At 44.7% G+C, this 25,541-nt stretch overlaps 6 protein-coding genes across 6 annotated transcripts; 3 read left to right on the forward strand and 3 right to left on the reverse strand.

Annotated features, from left to right (window-relative positions):
- The first annotated feature begins 1,427 nt into the window (after positions 1-1,427).
- Positions 1,428-2,195, forward strand: FOMMEDRAFT_139693 (uncharacterized protein). Its single transcript, XM_007264905.1, has one exon. It carries the CDS (start codon positions 1,582-1,584, stop codon positions 1,954-1,956), a length of 375 nt encoding a protein of 124 aa, XP_007264967.1. The 5' UTR covers positions 1,428-1,581; the 3' UTR covers positions 1,957-2,195.
- Positions 2,196-3,194: 999 nt separating this feature from the next.
- Positions 3,195-4,671, forward strand: FOMMEDRAFT_120457 (uncharacterized protein). The gene is made up of 5 exons (XM_007264906.1): positions 3,195-3,240; positions 3,302-3,434; positions 3,509-3,586; positions 3,713-3,960; positions 4,016-4,671. Exons 1-5 carry the CDS (start codon positions 3,238-3,240, stop codon positions 4,460-4,462), a joined length of 909 nt encoding a protein of 302 aa, XP_007264968.1. The 5' UTR covers positions 3,195-3,237; the 3' UTR covers positions 4,463-4,671.
- A 646-nt stretch (positions 4,672-5,317) lies between these two features.
- FOMMEDRAFT_105408 (NAD-binding protein) lies at positions 5,318-6,900 on the forward strand. Its single transcript, XM_007264907.1, has 6 exons — positions 5,318-5,485; positions 5,572-5,666; positions 5,768-5,836; positions 5,911-6,036; positions 6,092-6,414; positions 6,500-6,900. The coding sequence occupies exons 1-6, from the start codon at positions 5,448-5,450 to the stop codon at positions 6,761-6,763; spliced, it is 915 nt and encodes a 304-aa protein (XP_007264969.1). The 5' UTR covers positions 5,318-5,447; the 3' UTR covers positions 6,764-6,900.
- Positions 6,901-11,174: 4,274 nt separating this feature from the next.
- Positions 11,175-14,228, reverse strand: FOMMEDRAFT_154403 (APC amino acid permease; the record flags this gene model as incomplete). The annotated part of the gene is made up of 21 exons (XM_007264908.1): positions 11,175-11,265; positions 11,326-11,343; positions 11,438-11,650; positions 11,720-11,997; positions 12,070-12,154; positions 12,213-12,276; positions 12,329-12,352; positions 12,407-12,435; positions 12,493-12,518; positions 12,580-12,585; positions 12,668-12,816; positions 12,896-12,968; positions 13,039-13,089; positions 13,156-13,253; positions 13,318-13,351; positions 13,424-13,469; positions 13,528-13,576; positions 13,655-13,700; positions 13,772-13,834; positions 13,902-13,925; positions 14,028-14,228. The coding sequence occupies 21 exons, from the start codon at positions 14,226-14,228 to the stop codon at positions 11,175-11,177; spliced, it is 1,668 nt and encodes a 555-aa protein (XP_007264970.1).
- A 586-nt stretch (positions 14,229-14,814) lies between these two features.
- Positions 14,815-20,914, reverse strand: FOMMEDRAFT_18803 (ras GEF). Its single transcript, XM_007264909.1, has 7 exons — positions 20,454-20,914; positions 20,157-20,296; positions 20,086-20,099; positions 18,470-20,030; positions 16,119-18,413; positions 15,702-16,044; positions 14,815-15,629 (listed from the first exon to the last, which is right to left on the reverse strand). The coding sequence occupies exons 1-7, from the start codon at positions 20,821-20,823 to the stop codon at positions 15,274-15,276; spliced, it is 5,079 nt and encodes a 1,692-aa protein (XP_007264971.1). The 5' UTR covers positions 20,824-20,914; the 3' UTR covers positions 14,815-15,273.
- Positions 20,915-21,196: 282 nt separating this feature from the next.
- FOMMEDRAFT_132890 (glyceraldehyde 3-phosphate dehydrogenase) lies at positions 21,197-22,669 on the reverse strand (the record flags this gene model as incomplete). The annotated part of the gene is made up of 7 exons (XM_007264910.1): positions 21,197-21,781; positions 21,841-21,958; positions 22,027-22,242; positions 22,337-22,406; positions 22,482-22,486; positions 22,573-22,595; positions 22,667-22,669. The coding sequence occupies 7 exons, from the start codon at positions 22,667-22,669 to the stop codon at positions 21,197-21,199; spliced, it is 1,020 nt and encodes a 339-aa protein (XP_007264972.1).
- Positions 22,670-25,541: the final 2,872 nt, after the last annotated feature.

A 25,541-nucleotide genomic window follows, 5' to 3' on the forward strand; every position in this document is an offset into this window, starting at 1 on the left:
TAATTCACTAAGTAATTGACTTCACCAGAGGCAAAAACCGATTCTGAGGTCTGGAAAATTTGTTTCAGAATGTATTTTCAGCCAATCAGGTGAGAGCTTTTGAATTTTGTAATAAATTCCTAGGGTGACAGAATGGGAATCTGCCTCCTGTGCTTGTTACTTGACCTTGATGTTACAGCGTTTCCGGAAAACTATGAGAGTCGCGTCGTTTTTTTTCCCACCTTGCCACCTGCCAAATGAGGCAGGTGACTTCAACCACCTTTTTGTTTAGACACATACAAAACCTCTGTACTGTTTTTCCACTTAATATACACCTTTTTATACATTAAAACATATGTTGAACCTTTTCAATTACAATTTCCCTCTATAATATTGACAGAATTACCTCTTTTTTGTTGTTACATGTTTGAATGATTGTACCACTCTTGTTAAGAAGCTAGCATCCTCTAAGACAGTCCTGTTAACCTAATATATTTGCTATTTTAGTCTTATGATACTAGGGAGTGTCTGAAAACTCTTATGAAGGCAACTACAGTACTTTATTGTTGTATGGCAAGCTATGTGTATGTTGCTTGGCAAGTCACCTGCCAAATAAGGCAGGTGGCAAGGGGGAAAAAAAGAACAACGCGACTCTCATAGTTTTCCGGAAACGCTGTAAATTCAGGCGGAGCAGGAATGTTTCCCACGAATCTGATAAATACCCGCGTCGAGGAGACCTTTCGTTTTAACTTACGCCTACCCAGAAGTTTGCGACGATGTCCGACTATTCTCACAGCTCAACATGCTATCACTCTAACGTCCTATCTTACGATATTCGCTTTGAGTCCTATTCTGATGCGCGACTTGCTTCTGTCTTCCTATAACATGGACAAGTTTTCCGTTGATCTGTTCCAACAAGTCCTCGACGTCGTCATAGATCCTCAATTCCAGTCGAGCCAAGTTACATTCAAAAATATTTGGGGTATTTTTGACCGTGTCTCGACTTACCAGAGAAATATGGCGTTAGATCGAACTGTGCCGAAATCACTCAAGGCTGAAAGGTCATCGGGTGTTGTTCCACCTGTCGTTCTAGGTCTTGTCGTCGATACAATCGTACAGCAGCGCACACCATTGGGCAGAGCAGTTCAGGAAGACTTGCGGTATGAGTTCGAATGCAATGGAGCCGCCTTTGACTTGCGTAATATGGCTCTCGTCCATCGTTCCTGGACAGAAATTGCACAGAAAGGACTGCGTCGCCGGGCCGTCATTCCGCACAAGCAGATAAATCGATTTCTGCTTAACCCTCTCTGTGGACCATGGGTCACGGAGATGATCATCTACTGGACGGCCCAAGAGGACGATCAGGTCAGTTCTAATGATCTTGACCTTCTGGAGGCACTCCTTGCACATACCCCGAATGTTCGTTCTTTGGCACTCATGACGGCTCTAGTATATTATACCAAGGGTGCAGAGCCGAGTCTTGAATTTCAAACTTGCCCCAATATAATATTAAACAAATTGCCAGACCTCCAATATATCTGGCTTGGGCATTTGAACGGAGTATGCCGAGAATTGCGTTCTTTGTGCGTTTGTATCCCAAAGATGCACTCATTGGAGTTTTTGTACATAGAAGATTGGGTAGGCTTGGAGACGGAAGTCCTAAATTGGAACGAGCACCCCCCTTCCTCGTTGAAAGCAATGGGTCTTTGTCTTGACGATACCATGGAAGAGGAAACCCTCGCTTGGCTCCTTCGGCCTCGAGGGAGCTTCAACTTGCTATCACTGTTTATCCGTCAAAGACGTGTGTATCAAAAAAGCTACTATCAAGAGCTAATACTGTCCCTACGGTCGAGCCTTCACCAGCTGGAGCATTTATCGATGACTATGTTAGATATTCAGGACGTCGATGCATCAGTTATCAATGATCTATTACTTAATTGCAACAAACTCACTAGCCTGGATCTCTTCTATGATTGAGGATCTCTGGACCATATCGTTCCATGCTTGCCCTTATCCTTAGAACGTTTGACGATCCATTGCACTAGCAAATATATGCTCGAAATGCATACTGCTGAGTCAGGCTTTGTTCAGTCTTTGAAGGATAAAGTATCTATGCCTCTTCGGCTTCGGAGCCTCCTGTATGTAATACACGAGTACCAACAATGCTCGGATAGAGCCTGGGAGTTTGCTTGTAATGGCCTTGATTCAAGGTTTTATTGCTGACTGGATAATACTTTTATACTGGTAGACAACCTGTCATTCGCCGAGGATTTAAGCAATTTCTGCAAAGACCAAAACATACACTGGCATGTAGCATGCATACAGTTTCCTGACGACGAAGACTTCTAACCAAGATATACATTTATAATAAGTGTATCTCTTGCACATAACGAAGAATATTACCTTACATTAAAATGTCAGTTTGTATAAAATTATCAGTAGCTCTTCCTTGAACTAACTAGGAGTTATCTTTGACGGGCACTCAGATGAAAATCTCAGAAACTTGTTGTTATGTTGACTTCCTTTGAATTTTGTATTTTTAAGAAATAATAATAATTGCTGCTGAATGAATTCTTAAAATGGTTGCCTGTTGAAACAAACAGTCTCTCTTTAGTATAGTATAGTATAGTATAGTAAATTATATAGTATAAGCCTCTAAACAGAACTACTGAGACTGCTAGTTCTTGTACAAACAAGGGTTATTTACATTTCCCAGCACAAACTGAGCACTACTCCTTCATTAGCAGATACAACAAGCTCTTACAACTATATTCAACAAGAGAAGATAGAGTCTCTTTGGAAATCTATTTTATAGTTATAATATAATGGGGGATACTAATTAGTAGTAGACAGTCTCAGAAGTTTAGTAATACAAGCCATCAATTGAACTAGAAGTGTGATTAGAATGTATGGAGATTGTTGGAGATTGTATTTGAGGTAGAAAAAGTACTAGTACTAATGTATCAAGTTCAAGCAATTGGGCAAGATGAGCCCTCTTCAGATTATCCTATGTTTAAATTGAAGTTACTATCCACTATCAAAATCTTGCCTTTCTTCCGTTGCACGGTATTGGTGTAAGCCAAATCTGTGGCGAGTAATTGTAGTTGAAGTCAGTGCCGATGATGACTAATGCATCCGAAAGTGGAACAGTCACGGGACAGAATCTTGCTGTTGAAGTTGGACGCAGCTTCGTCTCGAACCATTCCTCTTTCTTTGCGCAACATTTCTAGTCGACAGAGGCGCCTATTCTGTTTCGCGATGGTGAGCAATATCATATACTCACAATGTGTCCTAGTGCTGAATGTGCGTTATCCTTAATTAGGCTCTTCGTCCCGCTGTAATCCGCCGTCTCATGCGCGAGCTCATCCAGCTCAAGAACGAGCCTCCGGAAGGTATTCGCGTAGTTACACCTGACGACAACATGCTTGACGTGACGGGGATAATTGAGGGTCCAGGTGAGCAGCGCCTTAACGCGATGCCTTTACGTTTGTAGGCTTTCGTGGCTGACGACTTTCTGTCTTCGATGCAGCTGGCACTCCTTACGAAGGCGGCTACTTTAAGGTCAAATTCAACTTCACTGAAGAATTCCCCGCTGCACCTCCAAAATGTAAGTGGCTTCCCCTCCCTGCGGCTCCTCTGTGCGCCGCGCGTTGAGGAGAGCTGTGGCCATGCTTTGTTTGGCTTTGCCTTTCTTGCGATAGTACACGGACTTACGCGTTCTTTCATCCTGTAGGCTGGTTTGCGACCAAGATTTTCCATCCCAACGTATCTTCGTCTGGTGAAATCTGTGTGAACACGTTAAAGAAGGACTGGCAGTCTTCGTTTGGCATTGGCCACATCCTCGTCACTGTCAAATGCTTGCTTATCTTCCCGAATCCTGAATCAGCCTTGGACGAGGAGGCTGGGAAACTCTTGTTGGAGGATTATGAGAGCTATTGTGAACGTGCGCGTCTTATTACTAGCGTACATGCGACACCTAAGGTGAGTTGAGATTGGCCGTCGCGTGATCGCGCAGTTTTCTAAAATGAGATTCCAGGTTCGCCCACCAGAGTTTAGCACGGCACCTACGGAATCCGTAGCATCGACTTCTTCATCCGCAGTGCCCATTACGACTTCAAAGTCGGCAAAATCGGTTGAAATTACAGCGACACTTATCCCTCCGTGCGAAAACCCCGCGCCACTTGTTACTACGAATTCTCTTTCCGCAGGACACATTTTCCGCAAGTCAGCCTCACCTTCACCACAGTGCCCGCCTCAGCCATTACAGATGTCTGCATCGAATGCCAGCCCTACAGTATCTTCGTCATCTGAGGAGCTCTTCAAAGCTGCTGGTGTGGCCCCGCTCGGGAGAGCAGACGCAAATACTCCTGGCGCCCTTGGGAATGCTGCGAAAGCTGCAGCCGACGCTGCTAAACCCGTTAAAAGACCGGCTGGTGGAATGGGTACTGGAGAGAAGAGGAAGAAAGCGCTGAAGCGATTGTGATACTTCGTATTTTCCTCACTTAGGACATCCGTTTCTACGTTCTATCTTTTTCTTCACCTCACTGGTTTTTGCCTATCCATAGCAGGTATCTTCTTTTCCTAGCTGTCCTTTCTATTGCCGATTAGCGTAACCTGTGTCTATGCTGCTGTCTCGCTTTCTCTGTCTATCTTCCTCCTTGCTTTCTTTTCTTTTCACCATTTACTTTTTCCCCCTTCTTGCGCGATGCATGCTTTCTTATATATTGTCTTCTGGCGCGCGTGGTGGGCGCGTAGCGTGTTGTAGGTATCTTTGTGGGTGTTACCCGTCATTTAATTGTGTTTGTCGGTGGATAGAGATATGAGCTGAGGCAATCCCGAGTCTTTTGTGCAAGCGAGCGAGTGGCGATGTTCCGCTGTTGATCGGCGTGAGCTGAGGTGATCGGGTTGTAGATCAGTCCTTTACTGAGCCTCGGTGCACTTCCAGGCTAGGGTCAGTAAATGACTAGATAATATGAGAAATTATCCGGGCTTTGGGGAGAACAACATGGTAATGCTTGATCATACTTCTCAGAGTTGATCGGATCGCTGACTTATGAAAGTACAAGCGGAATTAATGACCGTTCCATATCAATCCGCAGTTTCTCACCAGTACACATATTCCGTCTCCGACGGTGAGCGCAAGGCGCCAGCTTATGAATTGGCATTAATAACGTCCTTTCTATTCTACGAAGTACCTTAAACCCTTCTGTGTACCTTATGCGCTGCGTACTTGCAGATGACGCTCCGAATCGGAATCCTGACGGAGCCCGATTCGGACAGAGAGCATATAAAGCGGTATTTTTATCGCGAGTCAGGTACAGTATCCTTCCCAGACCAGACGAAACTCAGCAAGCAGACGTGCGAGGCTTCTCACAGTGTACTGCTATATTATATAGTCTACCGCGACTTGCGCCTTCTATCTCTTTTGACGAATACGACTCTTTGTGTATTGCGATTGTGCTACGAGGATGAAGGTCCTTGTTCTTGGTGCTACTGGATTTATTGGGTGAGTCGGTGGCCCTTTTCGCGTTATGCCATTCGATGGTTAGGTGTCGTTATGATTGACTGGAACTGAATTTGGATTTGGTGTAGGTTCCCTGCTGCTCAAGCCCTCGTACGAAATGGACATGAGGTATATGGTCAAACGAGGAATGCCGAGAAGACGAAGTTGCTTGCGTCTGAAGAAAGTACGTCTTTGCCATTCTTGTCTGATCGAATCTGATCTGATCGTCTTCTATGTTCCCGTTGTTTACTCTTCTTTTTCTTTTTCCGTTGTTTGGCGTTGTAGTTATCCCTGTAGTTGCGGATCCGACTAAAAAAGAGGAGTGGGTGTCTGTAGCGGAGAAGGTTGATGTTGGTGAGTTTAGCTGTGCAAACAGCAAGGTCGCGAGTCGTCTTGGATGCTAATATTGGTTGTTTTGGTAATTCAAGTGATCGATTGTATTGGTGGTATGGACATAAAGACCATCTCGCAATACGTCTTCGAGGTTGCATTGGAAGCGGCGAAGAAGACACGGGGCACCTCGGCACCTCGCTTGACATATATCTATTGCTCAGGTACGTTCTGTCGCTCTCGGGTATTAGCCTTACGAAAATGTACCTCTTGTTACAGGCACATGGGTCCATGGAGATGACCGTGTAAACACAGCATCAGAAAGTGCGGTACCCAAAAATACGACCACACTCGTCTCATGGCGTACAGCTCAAGAACAACGCGTCACCGCTGCTTCTGATGCAGGATTGATTAATGGCATTGTTGTGCGACCATCTCTATTATATGGTCGTTCTGGATCTATTATAGCAATGCTATTCGGTGCTGCCGTTGAAGCTGCGAAGCGTGGTGAGAAATTTGAGTGGGCTGGGAGGAAAGGAGGAAGGTGGCCCGTTATTCATGTGGACGACCTTGCGGATTTGTTCGTTCGCATCGCCGAGGCGGTAAGGCTCCTTAATAAGTTATTGAAAGCAACAATTTCGGAATAATTGACGGATTTGCTTCTCTTACTCTTTGTACCGATAATAGGGCCCAACATGCAAAGGAACAATCATTGACGCATCGAACTCGTACACCGAGTCCGTAGATGATGTTCTCGAAAATGTCGCTCGTGTCGCAGGTGCACCAGGCTGGGCATACCGCGAACCAACAAACCCATTTGAAGAAGCCATTGCAGTAACTTCGCGTCTCCGTCCGAGCCTCGGTCGTTCACTGCTTGGATGGGTCCCGAAGAAAGCTGGACTGGTGGATGGGATGGAGATATACTTCAATTCCTTTAAGGCCTTTGCGTGAGGTTTAATCTCCAACACAACAATGGCTAGGGATGTACAATAAAATGCTTTTTGCATTCTCTCGAGAACTTGCTACGCATGTGTTTGTATGCATGGGAACACTGGAATGAGAATATCTGAATAGGAATTGAAGTTTTAGTACACTACCAAAATTTTGATGGTTTAGTATCAGATTGACAAGCAAGTAGCATAATGTTGCCCTTCATTTTTAGTGACAATGAAATGATTCAAATTCACTTGCTCCATACCTATATGTTGTGTCCACAGTCCTTTGATGGTTGCATTTTGCTCACATCCATCCTGTACATTCAATGGCGAGACTTACTTAGTTTCCTGTTCAAGTCATCGAGTCGACACGAAATTTTCTCATGCTTACAGTATTGAGGTCCGAACAATGATAAGTGGTCTTCCTAATTGCAACTATTCGGGCTCGAGAGCGTCCATTCGCTGCTGCCTTGCCTCAGATCATATTACTTACTGTACAAATTGGCAGAATGGTACACACTTCAATCTATCTTGTACCATGCCAACCAGTGTGATAATCAGTCTACAACTATGCGTGTACTGATTCTAGAATATATAGTAAGTCTTTTTGCTTTTTGAACATTGCATCCTTTCAATTTCCCTTATGTAGGATATTTCAAAAGCATTGCATCTTCTTAGATTTTACTGTATATCAATCACTATACAAATAGTTGCTAATGGTTCACTGATACTCTTATTTGATTAAGTGACTTACAGTTTATAGGAATGGTTGTTCTATCACCTATCCTTGTAATGAGAATGCTGGTTATGACAACTGACTCACCTGTAGATACAATGACTAGAAACAGCTCTGAAACTCTATAGCTAGAACCTTGTGGAAGCAAATTATTTTACTGTGTGCCTTGTCTGATAAGACTACAGAACTGATGGTTTTTTTGATACTATTAGTATTGGTAAATCACAACCAGTCTTATATTAAATACTGCTGAACCTATAACTACACAGATCTACCTACAGTAAAGAGCCACTTCTAACATCCTTCCCAAATGCATCCAAGTCCCTCACATATTATTAAGTGTGTCTCAATTTTTACACATGAACCAACAGTATTCAAGACAATTACAGGTTAGTCAGAGTACTGACTCCAAGTATTCTGGTCCTATTTATGTCAGCCTCCTGTACTACCTTTCACTTGTACTATACTAGTGAGTTGTATTATTAGTAATGTTAAAAGCTCTTACTGTTTAATATAGCTCATGTTTATAGTCTCACATTTAGATGAAAAGGTTTGTTTTAGTATCCACCCTTATTACCTTTGGCTAACATAATACTAGACTAGGTGTAATATATATGAGTATGTTGTCTATACAACAAATAACTTTTGAGAAGTTCTAAGGTTCTAAAAAAACCATCTATAGTTAGAACTTTGGACAACTAGAAAGGTTATGTATCTACTTGTAGGTTTCTTATCTATACTTACAATCATAAATTAGTGTCAGACATAGTACTAGACTAGATACCTTAGAGCTATCTTTCTTATGTGAGTTTCAAAATCCAAATCCTAAATGGATATTTACATTAACTATAAGTACTATAGTTTATCCTCTTTACACACATCTATATTTAGATAGACTAGTCTTAGTGTTGTTTTCTCCAAGGTAATCTGCCATTTTGTTTTCTAGTTATCAGTCTCACCTTCTACTAGAAGCACAGTTTTATAAGCTTTCTAAATCAGTTTTGTGAGAGGACTTAATGTTTGAATTACTTTACATAAACTCTGTGTAACTGTTCTAGGTTTATCTGACTGTTTATATATTGTATTAGAGAACATAATAGTATTACTAGCCAAAGGCAAGCTCTTCTCTTGATCTCTTATATTAAATATTGATTTGTCAATAATTTCCTCTAATTAGTTATTCTTATAATGTGTGTCTATGTATTGTTTGGTGTAACAAGAAAAATGCTAATTGTACTTATTATTTGGACATTACTTCTTGTTAGGTTCAACATCCTGTAACTTGTATTCAATTTTGGTGGGAGATTTTTAATTTATTGTGTGTCAAAATTTAGAAACATTCCTTTCAACTCTATTATTAAATTTTGTTTAGACTATAATGTACTATCTTGTTTTCCTATTCTAGGATCTAAAGGGTGCCTTAGAAGCCCTTATTATATGTCTAGCATTATATGAGCATTTAATTCCTTTGTCAAGCTACTTCTGTTCCTTCTGGTTCTTAGTAGGGATTGTAGTATACTGTATATAGTATATACATAATTTTCATTCCTGAGTCAGTTTACAGTTACAGTCATACTGTATATACTATATACAGTATTATGCCTGTAATAATATAATATAATAATTTCTTTTAATAAATATTAGTTTAGCATCTCTGTTTTACTTGTATTATGTTCTCAGTATTATACAAATGTTAATTCTATAGTAAGATTGTATGAAACTTACTAAAATAGCTTATAAAAACTATTGCTCACCTCCTCCTCTTCTCCATTTGGTCCTTCTTTAAGTAGGGCTTAGGCCTTCAAACCTTACAAATGAGACCTTGATCCTTCAATTACTTTTAAATGGTATGAGTAGAGACATGAGGAAAGGCCTTCTTTTGTACCTCTGTAGCATTCATAGCCTCAGTCCTAGCCAACATCCTACTAGTATCCCTACTCTCTCTCTTGTTCATAATATGTGGGTGACCTGACTTAGGTTGTACATAATAGTAGTTAGAGAAATTAATATATTGTTTGATCATTCTTGAGACAGTTGTTCAATGAAGTTTGAGTTTTTGAGCAATATTGTAGGGTCAGATTCCTTGTTTGTGCCACTCTACAATTTGGCATTTTTTGTAGGAGAAGTATAGACCATATTAAGGAGTATAGAATGCAGAATAGAGTAGAGGATTTGAGCAAGAATTCAGCTAGATATGATGAAAAGACTAGGGTAGGGAGGACACACTAAAAGAATTGTACATGACTTTTTTCAGCAATTTTGAGGTCTATTGTTTTTGGCTCAATTTTTGCACATAGAACTTATATATTATTGTAGCTAGTATGTTAGACTATATAAAAGTGATTTTTAATAATATTTTTATAATGTGGAAGAGTGGTAGAGTATAAAATGGTAGGAGGTAACAGAGGTGTGCAATACTTTTGTTTGCCACTGTATCTGATTCAGAGTAGTGTTTTCTTAAAATATATGATCCAAAAGTTGCAGTACCTCGGTTTAAACCCGGACGTACCAGTCCTCCAGATAGTACTGGGTGCATAATTGTGCCTGTTATGTCTGCCATTGCTTGGACAGTATCTACATTTGTCGAACTACTTCTGTTTCTTCTGGTTCTCTAGAAGGTCGTGCATATGAGAAAGCTCAAGCTTCAAGCACCCATTTCAAGTAATAGCCCATCAAGGTTGCAGAGCATAATTGCAGTAATGGCAAGAGATTCTATTATTTACTTTACCATGTAGGCACTACACTGTTTAAATTTACCATTCGAGTTTTTAATTAATAATTTTCTAGAATATTTTCTGTTTGTTGTCTAATTGTTGCTATCTTAACTTTCATTACTAACAGGAAGACTCAGGTGGGTTAAATGCTACACCTCATTGTATGATTTCTCACCTTCCTCCTAGAATATAGTATTCCATGATCACTCTTATTATGAACAGAGTGCATACCAAACAATCGTTATAACGGTCATGACAATCCTTGCTCCAAAGATGCTCATCAACCTTTGTGCAGAGTACTATGGACCAGTTGGGATAATTATGACTGAGCTTTCATGGGATGCACAGAATACAGAAGCTTCTTCCCTGGAGATTGTCAACAATGTAGAGGAACGAATACTCCAGTTATTATTTTGTACCTGAATATGATTACATAGCTGCTAATAAATAGGTGTTTGTTTTGTGTCGTGGGCTGGCATTCACTGTTTCTGAAGGATATTGCTGTAGATTATGCCGCATATAGGATGTCTGTTAGAATCTACTGTTGGGAGTCGGATTTTCTGTTAGTCAAACCGTATGCTTGTATATGAAAATGATAGTGCCATCGTCCCCTTAATATATGGCAGTGCATTTAAACACAATAATCAGCATGGACAAAATATGCATCTAAACAGAGTTGTTATCCCTCGAAGCTGTTCCTTGTCTCAAGTCGGCTCAAGTTAGCTGATCTAAATGCACAATTATATGGTAAACCGAATCCAACCTAGCTGACAATGGCAATGTAACTGTGAGAGCCACTGAGCTAGGTTACATGTTCAGCTAGCATGCTTGTTGCACAGTTGCAGACAGTAAGAAGCTTTGAAAACCTGTCTGGTATACCTTGTTCACTAATATCACTTCCAGCATTGCCTTGAAGACAGTGAACATCAGGAACGACGCATAAAACTACATATTGTATACTACGTTCGTGTGCTGTATCATGCCTCCCCAAATCGGCGCTGCTTGTCTATCTTGGCTTGCTCCTCCGGTGGTAGGTTCGATGTTGGTCCTTTGTAATGATGATGTGCCCTACGATGCAATTGATTGAGTATCTCGATCCTTCACGGCGTTAAAGAGAACTGAACTTACGCGAGGATGTACCATAATCTGCACCGCAACCGTAATGAAAGAAGAAATAAAGTAACAACGTATTCGTTAGTTTCTTTTATAAAGACATTGGCATATGTCAAAGTCAACTCACCCAGAGAGGATGACGACTCCGCCTGTAATAACCGACGCATAGTTCATGTTCTGCGGAGTGACAGGCAAAACGGTTGGTATAGAGAAAATCACAGAGACAAAAATTGTCCAGGTGATGCAAATGACGTTTGCTGCCCAACCGAGTAGACCAGGACCCATGTAGAACGGCCCGGGTTTGAAAATGACTTCAGGATGATTACGATAAAATCGTCGCCTGCGCAAAATAAAGAAAGCAATATTTTCAGTCTGTCCGCGTCCACTAACGAGGACATAAGGAACGTACAAGAATATCGGAATGATGTACGAAATGTCTAAGGCCATCGCTGTGAGTGAAAAGATCGCTTGTGCGGCAACGGGACTCGCAAAGTCGAGTAAGCCAGGTAGGACACTAAACAGCGTCGTTGCCCAGACTGCAGGAAGAGGCGTTTGAGTGATGGTGCTCACTCTACCAAGCAAACCTCCATCTGGCAGCCCATGATCCCGACTGAAGGCATATACGGTGCGCGAACATGCTTGTAGAGCAGTTTGGCACACAAAAAATGCAGTCATGCAGACAAAAGCCTGCGAAAGGCAAAAGAGGATGAGTGGCGAACAAAGTGTAAATTCGACACATTGCTGGAATGAAGAACCTACCCAGAGGAAGAGTGCCCCTGGCGTTCCTATTCTGTTAACCATAATTTGCAGAACTGCACTTTGCGAGTCACCTGGTAGGTTCTCGCTAGTTTCACACACTGAGCAAGACGTTTATCATTTGAAAGGATTAAACGAGCACGTACAGGGGGCCAGAGCACAGGACGAGGACGATATTAAACAACCACCCGATCAGTCCAGTACCAATGACTGCAGTTCATTTCAATGTGCTATTTCTTGAATGTCTGACCAAATCGCTCACCCGCAATGAAAATAGCACTTGGTGCTAATTAACATCATCAGAGACGAGCAAATTCAAATCCAAAGAAGTCGAACATACCAGCGTAAGCGGCACGTCTCACTTCCTCGCTGTACGACATTATTCAATTACAGGTTTTCAATTACTAGTAAAGTAGAAGCCCTTACGAAATATGGGCCGTCGCGTCATAGTCCTGCCGTAACATATCAACTTCTATTTGCAAATTTGAATGCATGTATTGTTTCAATGCTCACCGTCATCTAAGGTCAATCGATTATAAATTCTTTAAGTTAGCTTCCGTCGTCCAGATCCGGGCATTGAAATGTAAATGACGTTTCGTACCGTCCATTGCACACTGAGCAATCCAAAAAGGAATGCAAGTCCCGTATTCCATCCACCTGTTTGGTTGGTGATTCCTTCCGAGCCGAAGACGTACGCTGCGGAGTGCATTTCTGATCGAGGCGTCATAGCGAGGAGCACGATTATGATCACTGAATCATGTGGAGTTCCAATTTTATTATAAGTTTTGAATTGAGTAATTTTTAGAGAGGAGAGTGTGATGGAGCTCACAGATGGTCGCTCCAAGGTTGACGAATACAAATCCTTTGGTGAACATTGCAAGGTGACGCGTGGCAAATGAATTCTACATAGCGAGTTAAATTCCTCCGAATTCAAAAGGGCTCCGATAAAGACCAAAACCGAGGCATACGAACGAGTATTCCATGCAGGATAAGCAATCCCGTAAAGAGTCCAACTGTCTTTCCCTATTATACATACAGGTCAGTCCATCCATACTTCTAGCACATCGAGAGCAGGGAATGAATGCTTACTTGAGTAATTTCGAAGTCTCCACTTCTTCCGAGAAAGACGGCAGCCCAGATCATGTTTGCCAAGCCAAACTCTGTCGACGCGAGGCCGGCTACTTGGCCTACAACGTGTAACATGCGCTATTTAAAACAGACCAAGATAACAAAAATGCGCAAATAGCTCACCAAGGATGTTTAGCCACCCAACGACCCACCCTACCTATCAAACAAACTTGTTATCAGAATCGATAAGGGAGGCAGGTTTATTGAGTTTATGAAGTTGACTACTGACGATTGCGCGGCGTTTTGGCGGACAGAGCTGCGCGGACGCAGTATACCTTGAGGGTCAAGTAGATCAATGCTTTTTCTTCACAAAACTGTACAAGCTCTACTTACAGACCTCCACACGTTGGGAACGCGCTAACAATCTCCGCGATTGATGCGCCTGTACTCGACGACCAGTCAGTTAGAGACAATGACTTGGACTCGATTGAATTTATGGCAAATGCGAATCACAACTTACCTAGCGTAAAGCACATTGATGCACCGAGGATCCAACACCATGTTACCTTCATACATTTTGCGTATCAATCTCTCTCTTCCAAAACAGCACGTATACAACATAGTTACTTCCACGTACCGAAGACGGTCCGCCGAGTGTAAGCGGAGTATTGAACGTCGTCGCGATACTCGAGCACAATCCCTAACCAAAAAATTTCAGACTTCACTAAAACCTCCTAAGGTTTCGTAACGGACGGGGAAACTCGTACCATGATACTAAATGCAAAGCTGATCTGCGAAATAAGGACATCATAATGTCAAAAAATTAGTTTTGTCCGAGTTCACTGCTATCTGTATAATATGACATGGAAAATATGTATAAAAAGCACACGCACCGTCGCAAGGTTCGAAAACTCCCTCTTAAAACTCGGTACATATCCCAACGCTTCCAGTTCCCGGTCATCCTCATCTACGGAACTCAACTCCTCGCTAATGCTTCCTCCCCCACCATCATTCACATTGACCACATTATCGTTCTTGCGTTTCTGGATGTGATCGCTATTATTGAACTCGATATTTCGTGATTCGTCTGTCATGATAACCAAACCAGAGCGGAGAGCACAACGGAGGAATCAGAAAGGTAAGCTCGAGAAGGGAGAAAGTGGGAAAGAAAGAAAAAGAGATACAGGGATTAAGAGTGGGACAGGATCAAGGAGCTCCAGGGCCGGAAACGCTCTTCAGATAAGAAGGATATACCTATATACGATACGAGAACCCGATCATGGCACATTCTGAATAAGTAGCTCTGGAAATTTTGCGCACGCGTTACGGGTTGTGCGCGTGGCCACTTGTGTCGGCAGTAGAACTACTCCTACAAGTTTCTTCCTCCGGATTTGCTTGTGATACCTAAACCTCCGGTCGAGCTTCCGCAGATTTGTCTCATCTCGTTATCTTTGCAAAGTCACTGGGATTCGAGAAGTTCTTAGACAACGCAACGGAGTAGCATGACAGCAACTTGATAAGAAGAAAGAAACAACAGCTCGTAAAGAGTTTACGCAGAACGCTAAATAAGGCAAGTACGTCGATCCAAAGCCCGTCTTATCATCGCCAACAGCGCCCGCTCCAAGACAATATAGAGTATTCCAGAGTGCATTCATTGGTGATAAGAAGAAAACATGGAGGTTATATATATCTGCAACACAGAACAGGTAAATGCAAATGTAACGACGCCATCAAGCGGACTATGCACGAGAAGATTGAAAGCATGATAAAAAAATCCCATCAACATACCCGCACATTAACTTAAAACAGCAGAAAATGAAAGGGCAGAAAATGAAGTGAAAGAAATTCTATGTATGTCAATGCAAGCCCAAAAAATCGAGAAAAGATTTCAGTAACTTCGTGTCAAATATTCGTGTACGTACGTATTGTCGGTTTGAGAAATGCGAGGAATAAAAAAAGGGAAGAAGAAATAAAAAATTGATTTGTTTGTTTGGGAAGGCGAGCTGCATGTGGTATTCTAGTCATATGACCAGTCATCACAAGGGGTCATCAAAATAGATAAGTAACCGAAAGTCAAAAGTATTGAACGGGGTGTTGAAGTGGTGGGGAACGTGGCGCAGCATGGGGAATGTTCGGAGTTCAGTATTCGGAATAAACACCCAATATTCGTTGTAACCCGTCAAAATCCAATGCGCTCAGCTTCAAACAACGTGAAAGTAGCCTCTTATCCACATCCACCTCGACTTTGTTCGCGAGATGCTGACCAGCGACAAGCGCCTTAATTACACCTGCAATTTGCCGTTGCTTCTGTATGTTGATGAGTGGCTCAATTTGCATTGATGGAGGTAGAGGTCGGAGGTCATCGAAGACTTCTGGATGCGCTGGAGATTTGAAGTTCCCTGTCTCCCGGTCTGTCTCGACTGCTTCGGTGGGTGCAGATGGGTCGATGAGATCGGGTAGGCGGCTGTAGCGGTGCAGTTGAGATAAATAGACACCTATGACGAGAGTGACGAGATATTGTTAGTCAGATAATTAACATACAGAAACAGTTAATAAAGTTCGCTTACCGATGAATGGGACACACGAAGTTGGTGTATCTGCCTTTCCATCTGCGGTAGCTCTGCTCTTCGTGCTTGACGGTGCAATATCGGAGGGTCCAGTGCTCGCTGTTGTGGAGTCCTCTTGTGCACCAGCACTCAGCGGTTTAGCATTTACTAATGCTGCAATCGCCTGGCGAATATACCGGAAATCGTCCTCGCTCGTGCAGAACGCCCTCAGGTCCTCGAACACTCGAGTCTCCCATCTACCCACTCGATTCCAGGATCGCTTCATCGCTTTGCGTACCCATTCGCTGCTTAAACCCGAGATGATGGCTGCCAGTGTTGCGAAGTTGTTCAGAGTATACGCCTTCTGCTCACATAGAATAAAATTCAGATGTAATAGTCAGCGTAAATAATAAACATAACGTGAGAAGGTCGACGTACCCAAGCAATTCGAATGAACTTGCTAACAACATATACTCGGTCATGCGGGTTAGTCAAGGCAACCTCCGATACAACAAAATTCGCAACAAGGTTGAACCGTGCTCTTGCAGCTGAAAGGACGTTAACCTTACCCTTCCCACGTAGCTCTGCCTTCCTCCTCCGATCCCGCAAAAATTGCATCCAATCTCGTACATTGAAATCTTCCGTGGTGGACAACCATTCATCAGAAACGAGTTCTTCAAACTTGATTCCGAGGAAGATCTCTTTGTCGATGACGGCGAAGTGTTGTGCTAGCAATTCAGCTCGGAAGTGTAGGATGAAGGAGCGATGAGATGGAGTAGATGGTACTTTCGCGATGGAGAACGTAGGATGGCCCGCACCCTGAGGTGGTGAGGATTTCGGATTTGGTTCATTAGTCGTATTACGGGACGGGAGACGGCTGAGAAGTATCTCTTCTGGCACAGCTTCGTCGATCCTAGGCTTCGCCTCGGATGTAGGGTGTCCAACATGAGCATTCATCTGGTGCTGTGTCTGCCTCGGAGTTGGCGTAACAGGCTCTAGACCAATATGTCCATTGGTCCCCATCGACAGGTCGGTCGGACGTTCAGAATCTGACGATGACCGCGGGAGAGACACCGTCGCATCCTCCTCGGAGATCGAAGCATCTTGCCTCCTGTTCTCCGAACCGTACTCTTCATCAGAAACATACGTAGCATCGTCATCGTCTTCTTCTTCATCAGGGAACAAATTCCGAGGCTGTTCGTCACCAAAATCACCAGCGGCCATCCGCTCTTGGATAGTTCGTACCCACCCATCTACCTTCGCTTCCTTATGCCGCTGCTTATTCGGATTAATCTGTCCTTCAAGTCGGCGAAGTGCAGCTTCCGCGTCACCTGCATCTCCCTCATCATCAGAAAGATCGTCAATCAACGCGTTTACCTGCCACTGTTGCAAGGCGTTTCCGAGTCCCCGCGGTGATGAGACTGACGAACGTGCAGAATCTGGCTGCTCCGACATGGCAACGGAAGCTCTGGAAATTATCCCCATGGATGAGACACTGTCAACTGAACGATGCACGAACTCGAAGTCGCGACGGTTCGGCAACCGCTTCGTGGGGCGAAGACCAGGTGGCATAGCTGGTCCACTCTTCTCAGACGAGTTATCGGACAGATAGTCAAGATCGTCAATAGACACTACATCAGGGAACAACCGCTCTTGCCTAGGAATAGGATTACCCAAGAACGACGTAGTCTCGAACGAACGAAGGGAACCAGATGAACCAGACCGAATCGATTCTGCAGGCTCCGAGGAGCGTACGCGAGACAGAGACTTATGCACAAAGCCTCCTGCTGGGCTCTGAGACAAAGTAACGTCCCCATTGGAGGCAGGACTGTCAGGTCGGAGCTCAGCACGTGATGCTAGCGGTGTTCTTGTAGCAGGTTCCGTGTCTTGAGGTGACGGGGTCGGGGAAGGAGATAAAGGCCGAGGCTCTTCCTGTGTACCATTAGAAGCTTTTGATACGGTTACATGTGGTACCTCAGGAATACTGTTACTAGGTGATACCGGTGATACTGGTGATACTGGCGACACGGGTGCTGGATCGATCATCTTCAGATACTGTTCGACCCCACCTCGCACGTGGAGAAGATCGCCGGCTTCGTTCAATTCAAGGTCAAATGCATGGGGCCCATCGTCAGTTGGGCTTAAAGGCGTCGCCGGAGCCCGTGAGCTTAGAACGCGTTTCCAGCGGCCGAGACGGCCAATAGTTCTGACGACTGCGCGAGAAAGAGGCGAGGTATGGTGAACGGGCATTGATGACGGAGCACCAATTAGTGGAAGAGCCGCTCCTGGCTGAACCGTGCGGGCATGCTGTAATATCGTCAAATGAAGAGGTTGCTGTAGCAATATTCGGGACGCCGACTTGCTCGGACGGCTGGGAGGAGCAACGCTCGTCTCAGACCCAGGTTGGGCAGCACCGGTCGACGACGGCGCGTCGCCAGGACCAAGTTGGTTCGCAAAAGATGCGAAACCTTGTACACCAGCGACATCAGAGAAGGGCGAGCTCTCATCCGGATTAAAGTCCAGATCAACGTCGGAATCCTCTTCTTCATGCTGTGCAGCGCTAACTTTGCGGAGCGTTGCAGCGAAGTTAACTCCGTTCGAGAGATCTCCCAGGATCTTGTCGATCGACTGCATAACCTTTCCCTTCTTCTCGGGCTCCTTACTGGATTTGGTCACGCGCGAATGAGCGTCCTTGCAGTCCTTTGCTACCTTCTTCAGCTTTTTGACAATGTTCTGAATAAACAGAATCAGTGTCCAATTATAAAAAGTGATGAATGAATCACGCGCACCCTAGCATCATTATATTTATCCAGAATAGGATCTCTCCATAGAGTGTTCAACCAGTTGGCGAACAATAAACACAGCTCCCGGTTGGGTAAGAAATCAACGCGGAAGAACGTAAGCAACCAATACCGAATGGCAACAAACGTCCGTACGCGCACGATTTGCTTCACCATGACTTCATGCGAAGTCATTGGTTCCTCGAGTGCCCAGTGGAAACGGCATATTAGCAGATGACATAAGTCGACCGAATCGATGTATGTCCGATATGTCAAGTAGAATATCAGTAGTTCGTCATAGTCGAATTGGCTCGTGAGCTGTGCTATCCACCGCTCGATCGTCGCTGCCATAAGCACGCGTTGTGCACTTTCCACACCATCAGCACTCGAGCCGCCCTCAGATCCGCGCTCCGGTGACGGCTCAGGCACCTCCGAGGGTCCATGCGACTTCCCCTTCAGACTCCGCTTTCTCGAGTGAACAGAGAATGTGTGTGACTGCGGTCTCGAGCGTGCAGAAGCACTCTCAGGGAGTGACCCCTTTTCAATAGCACTTGCACTGTCGTTCAATGCGCTGACCTCGCCCCAAATGACGAACCGGGGGTCGTCACGCGGTACAGCTCCGTCCAGAGTGGACAAGCTCATCTTAATTGTCGGCTGGCGTGACGTCGCAGAAAGCGCGTCGAGCATCGGCAGTCCGCGATAATTCTGAATCACGTCAAATACCGCCGTCGGATATCGGGTGAACATACAGCTCGCTTCTGAAGGCACGGCCCGCGGCTCGGAGATGGATTCTGCTCTTGCACTGCCGTTCATGTCGGCTGTCCTGGTGGAGGCAAGTGAATCGAGCGAATCGGGACGCTGCTGCGGAGTCTCCGGCTGCACTTCTGCGTCGAGACTCCGCGAATGAGGATCTGCACGGGCAGTCTTCGCAGATTCAAACGACTGCATCTCCCGTATGACCGACGGCAGGTAAATAGCCGAGTTCCTAAAGGGTGAGTCGAAGGAAACGTTCTGGCCAAAGGGATGCTCTATGCATTCTACCTCCAGCGGAGACTGTGATGGTGTGTCGCTAGGCGTCAATAGGCTGTGCGAGGAAGGCGTCATGCCACTGGACGTCATTGGAGACGCTGGCGCGCCTAACCAACCCATCACGTTGCTGAAGACGTCACCCGTAGGCCGTGCAGGCGTCTCTGCTACGCCGGCCGTCTGAACCGTCGGGCGAGGCATGTCCGCACCCGTGACACTATGTGAATGCGCACGGCCCGTCGCTGAGAGTGGCTGAGAATTTACGGCATCACCAAAGTAACTTCCCGTCGCGGAAGTAAGATCCGGAATGGAACGTGGCTTCCGCAATTTCCGCGGCTGGCCTGAAGGGGCCCCGGGAGACATCGACGGAGCGCGTACCTCTTCAGGCGCGCGCTGCGGCTGTGCGTACTTGAACACGGAGGTGATACTCATCCGGGAAACTCGCTTTCTCTGTGCCTGGGATGCGGGCGGCGATGTTCTCAATGAAGATAGCTCCAATTCTGGTGTGGGCGATGGTTCTTGAGCTTGAGCTTGTGCTCGCATCCTTGATAGAGAATTAGTAATGTATTCAAGTGTGACAAGAGAGATCCGATGCTCACCCGACACGGTAAACCTGTACAAGCCAGTGAGAAATAATCACTAGAGTTCAGTGGCACAGCAGCGGGCTTACCTGTTTCCCGTGTTGATTAATCATCGCCGTAATGGCGTATGGAGAGCGCATGTCCCTATTAACACCTAAATGCTGGTCATATCTGCGTTTTAGTTCACGCGCAGCCGGGCCGGACGTCGTCTCGACGAAGCTGCCATCCGCTGCATTCCGAACGCCGACATGCAGTCCGGATTCAATTAGCCAAGAGCCGCGTCATTGGCCGGGACATTGTCATAAAGGCACCGTTTGCAGTTGTGAAGAGGGAAGATGTATGAATCAGATACATGGTGATAGTGAAAGGAGAAAGGCTACACATACCCGAAATTGAGATGTCTGCCGACGCGATGTCTGGAGAGAGACTGTCCAAAGCCCCATCGTCACCGCCTACGCTGACCTCGGAAAGTGTAAAGCTTGTCTGACTCGAGTTTGTCGCGGGCATGGGCAAATTCAACAGAAACCTGCTTCCAGACGAATTTGCCGATGCAGATTGGGAACTTGACGCGCCCGGGGACGCGATAGAGGAACGCTCGGACATGGAGTGGACCTCGCCGGACAAGTCTGTCGAAAGTGCCGGACTGCTCGCAGAGAAGAGATTTGGGTCTGAGAAATCCGGAAACGCGTCCTCTGATATCGAGGTGGTCTCAATTGTGAGACGCGCCGGTTCGTGTTGAGACTCGTGAGATGACATGATTGAAGCAGGATAGAAATTACAGAGACATAGGGTGATACAATACAGATGCAGAGGGGAGGAAAGCAAGCGAAGGTCGTGCAGTCGTGCTGGTGGTAGTGTCCAGCCTTAGGATTAATTGCTGATCGAGATGAAGGTGGTCGTATCCCGCTTCCGTGACTTGTCTTCCCACGGTCATAGCTTAGTTAATTATGTAATGCTCAACAGGTGAGTACACCAAACATACAACACAGTAAAATTTGATTTTAGCGAACAAATGTATGTAAAACAGACAGTACTTGTAAAGGCTTCGTCAGACACCGTTTTGTTTGCCTTCTTGCGTCTTGTATTTGCAGCAGTCGCCACGACTGACGTCTAAAGGGAAAACACTAGATTACACTCCCGCTTCCTGGTCCTTCTTCGCAATGTACACCAGCAGATCAACAACACGCTTCGAGTAGCCCCACTCGTTGTCGTACCAGGCAATCAGCTTCACGAAGTTCTTATTCAGAGAAATTCCGGCCTTTGCATCGAACACACTCGATGCCGGCTCGCCAATGAAGTCAGTCGACACAACGTCCTCCTCGGTGTACGCAAGGACACCCTTGAGCTCGTTTTCCGAGGCAGCCTTGATCGCGGCTTTGATCTCGTCGTAAGATGCATCCTTCTCGATGCGGACGACTAAGTCAACGACAGACACGTCGTTTGTTGGCACACGGAAGGCCATACCAGTGAGTTTGCCGTTGAGAGACGGTATAACCTTGCCGACAGCCTTGGCGGCACCAGTACTTGACGGAATGATGTTACCGTTTACACCACGACCACCACGCCAGTCCTTCATCGACGGACCATCAACAGTCTTCTGCGTTGCCGTGGTGGCATGCACGGTCGTCATCAGACCTTCGACGATCGTGAACTTGTCATGAATTGCCTTGGCAAGTGGTGCCAGACAGTTGGTAGTGCAAGAAGCATTGGAGATCTAACGCAATGAAGCTCATCAATCTCTGCTGATAAATTTCTGTAAGTGCCTGTACATACAATCTTGTACTCTGGCTTGTATGCGTCTAAGTTCACGCCACATACAAACATCGGAGCATCAGCCGACGGAGCGCTGATGATAACCTTCTTGGCACCGCCGTTCAAGTGAGCAGATGCCCTAATTAAATATGCGGGAAAAAATCCGTGATTAGCGAGACATGGAGGTCCATAAGTATGACTCCGTACTTTTCAGTGGTGGTGAAGACACCGGTTGATTCTACAATGTACTCTGCTCCAGTGCTCTTCCAATTGATCGCACTCGCGTCCTTCTCGGCGAACACAGTAATCTGGTGACCGTTTACAATGAACTTGCCGTCCTTAGCGGAGACATCACCCTTGAAACGTCCGTGGACGGTATCATATTTGAACATGTATGCCATATAGTCGAGTGCAATGAACGGGCTGAGTATATGCGCGTAGCACATATCGACATAGGCAAATTCCGGGAATTCTTGTCAACGCATGATAACCAGCATGATGATATTTTACTACGCACTCATTAATTGCAACGACTTCGATTTCTGAATATGCAAGAGCATTACGGAGGACGATACGGCCAATACGACCTGCGCATTATCGCCACACATGCGGCGAGGCAATCAGCAACTCTTCAAAACTCACCACCAAAAATCGTTACTCACCGAACCTGACATATGAGAAACACGAAAGAGGTGTGTATCAAAATACCGAACAAGGCTACATTTCCGGGGTGGGCGAAGTCAGACAGCTTACCCGTTAATACCGACTTTGATGACCTGAAAGCCAACACATATCGTCAGCGATCGATGCGAGCTTACCATATCTGTCTTATGATGTGCAGACTTACCATGTTGCAGGTATGAGTACTAGATGAGATTGATGAGTGGGAGATGGAGGTCGAGGGACAAGTGCAATGAAACGAGGGTGGAGGGTTAAATACGCTGAGCTGAGGTCACTATATGCGTTGGGGTTACTAGGTCACGGCCGACGCCGCGCCGCTTCCAAAGTCCTCTCGCGTAAAACCGGATTCGTCCCGTCCCTCATTACTTGGAACTCTCTTGGTCTTTGATAAATCGTCGTGGCGAACAAATAAAATCCCTCAAAAATGTCTCTTACTCACCAAAAGCACTACAACAGATTCGTTTGCTATTCGTGATCTATGACGCTATTATCCAAGTCACGTACAATTCGTTTCGGCCGCAATGCGACCCTGTCTTCCGAATCTATCTTTACAATGAACTTCTCCGCGGTGCATCGCCCAAGCCAACCGAAATGCTGAGTACCTCGTCGGTGGCGTGCGGCCGTTCCCAATCGTTTCAAGGTTTGACTCGACCACACCAAGCTCACTAAGCATCGACTATTACTCAGACTGTGAATATCTCCGACCGAAACTCTCGACCGACGAAAGCGACGAACGTGCATGGCGATAACTCTTCTACCATTATTTATAGTACTAATAGTGATCTCCGTATCTGCACGAGAGTGTTCCAAAGCACGATGATGAGCATCCAGGGAGTGATCTAACGTATAATTCATAACCTACGTATTCACACGTCCACCCGTCTCATTCCGGTCAGGCCTTCTCTTCTGTGTATCAAACTCGGACTTTAAGAACTCATCTCATGCGGCGACAAGGGTTCACTCCGTACAAGGTCGGCATCCGTTACTTGATGGAAATCTATTGGAACCAGGGCTAGGCTCTACATTGTTGTAAGGTATCAGTCAAATCAATATCGATAGTGTAATATAAAATTGTAGACTATGGATCTCCGCTCACTGGGCATTCTAGGCCTAGGACAGCTCAGTCATGATTTTCCCAACCAGGCCATAATACTCCGCCTGCACATTGCTGAGTATTTTCGTGCGATAACACTTTGGTCACCGGTGCGATTTTCAGAAATGTGCACGTATGGATAAGATAAGGTGTGGACCATCGTTGCTTTGAATTTGCTTTCCCTTCAAAGCATGGCCTTCTTGAACTGTGCAGGTATCCAAATACAAGAAACAGGACGAGCTCGACGAAAGAGGTTTCTATCCAGTCAAACAACACTCAGTCTCTGCTATTCTCTGCAGGATATACAATTTCTTAACTAATCACTACAATGATGCCCACCCACAGCACCAACACCAGCAAACTGGAAGGGAGTCAATAAAGGCTCCAAAACAAATGTACTAGGATGTGCCACATACCACCAACAATTTCCAGAAGCTGCTCTGTGGCACTTATTCCTTATTTGTCGGAATGGTGATTCCAATGCTTGCACACTGCTTCTGCAAAAAGCTTGTTGCAGTTGTCTGATCTGGTGCTCCGCATGAGCTAGCAAAACACAACAAGATATTGCTAATGAACGAGTTGTTGCTGCACAGGCACTTGGCATCTGTTGTTCCACACCCACTGCCAGAGAGGGCATTTCCTATGCAAGTCTTAGCACATCCTACTCAGTATGGAATGGGAATTTACAAATCCAAAGTGAGTTCAAGCTGCAGACAGGATATTTGATAGAAAATTGAACTTCACCTGGGAGGTCCTGCTCCTGTCTAGTGAAGAGCGATGCAGACACTGAACTGACTACAAGGCTAACATAGAGAAGGGTAGTAGAGAATTGCATCTTGGTCTTGGGTTTATTGTAAATGTAGTCTCAATAGACGCTGTATTTATACAGACAGGAAAAGTAGGTATTAGACGGTCAAAAGCAAGAGTTCAGCGTTAATGCCGGAACCTTGGTGCGAAATATTCGGACAGTAACATCGGAGAATCAGTATTAATCTATGTCACGAAAGTCGGAGTATCTAAATAACCAGGTTTAAGCGCAATATGAGGAAAAATTTTGTGGATAAACAGACATGGATGGGTTTGAAAGGGTGTAACAGCCGTCATGTCTCTCCGAATTATCCGGACGGGAAAAGCAGTTATGGTCAATCATGGACTTGCAGAAAGTCATCAAGTTGGCCTGATACAAGGCGCTTTATTCCTATCTACCTGGGCGAGAGCTCGACATCATCTAATTTCCAAACAGCTATAGTCCTCTTATTTCTGTGTGCTATTTTTAACAAGATAAATTATCCTGTACCACTGTTGTCGGACTGTAAGCACCTAAGGTACATACTCTACAGAACCTAATTAGAGGGGGTATAAGACCCTTATAGTCCTTCTAATTAGGCCCCTTTTTCATTATTTCCCTGTACTGTTAATAATACTAGACTTAAATGTACAAAAAAATTCTAAGTCAAAATAAAATAAAATAAAATAAGTATGCTGAGTGCCCTATATGGCAACTGTGCCCTCCCCATCTGCTACACCTTGAGCTCACTGTCTCATACAGTGAGCACACACTTTCCTCTGTATCTTACTCAATTCTTAACCAAATTTCTTCATTATTCCTTTAAAATTAATGTAAATTTAGTTGGAACTCATTCATAACACAAATGCAATGTTAAATATATCAATTACTTGTGTATTTGTGTACTATTTGTTAATAAAAAATACAACAGTTTCCTCTGACTAAGATTTATGATACTCTAAACTCTTAATACTGTAATAATAGTAGAGCTTATATATTTACAGTATATCCAAGAATTGAGTCTGTGTAATGTATACAAAGGAAGTTACACTATACTTTATATACATAATTTTGTAGTCTCATATCTATGTAACCACAGAAGTTATTAATATAAGAGTGGCTTTTTTAATAGGTGTAGATTAGTATTAAATTCTTATAAGA

Source organism: Fomitiporia mediterranea (assembly GCF_000271605.1).
Source record: "Fomitiporia mediterranea MF3/22 unplaced genomic scaffold FOMMEscaffold_4, whole genome shotgun sequence".
Taxonomy (NCBI): Eukaryota; Fungi; Basidiomycota; class Agaricomycetes; order Hymenochaetales; family Hymenochaetaceae; genus Fomitiporia; species Fomitiporia mediterranea.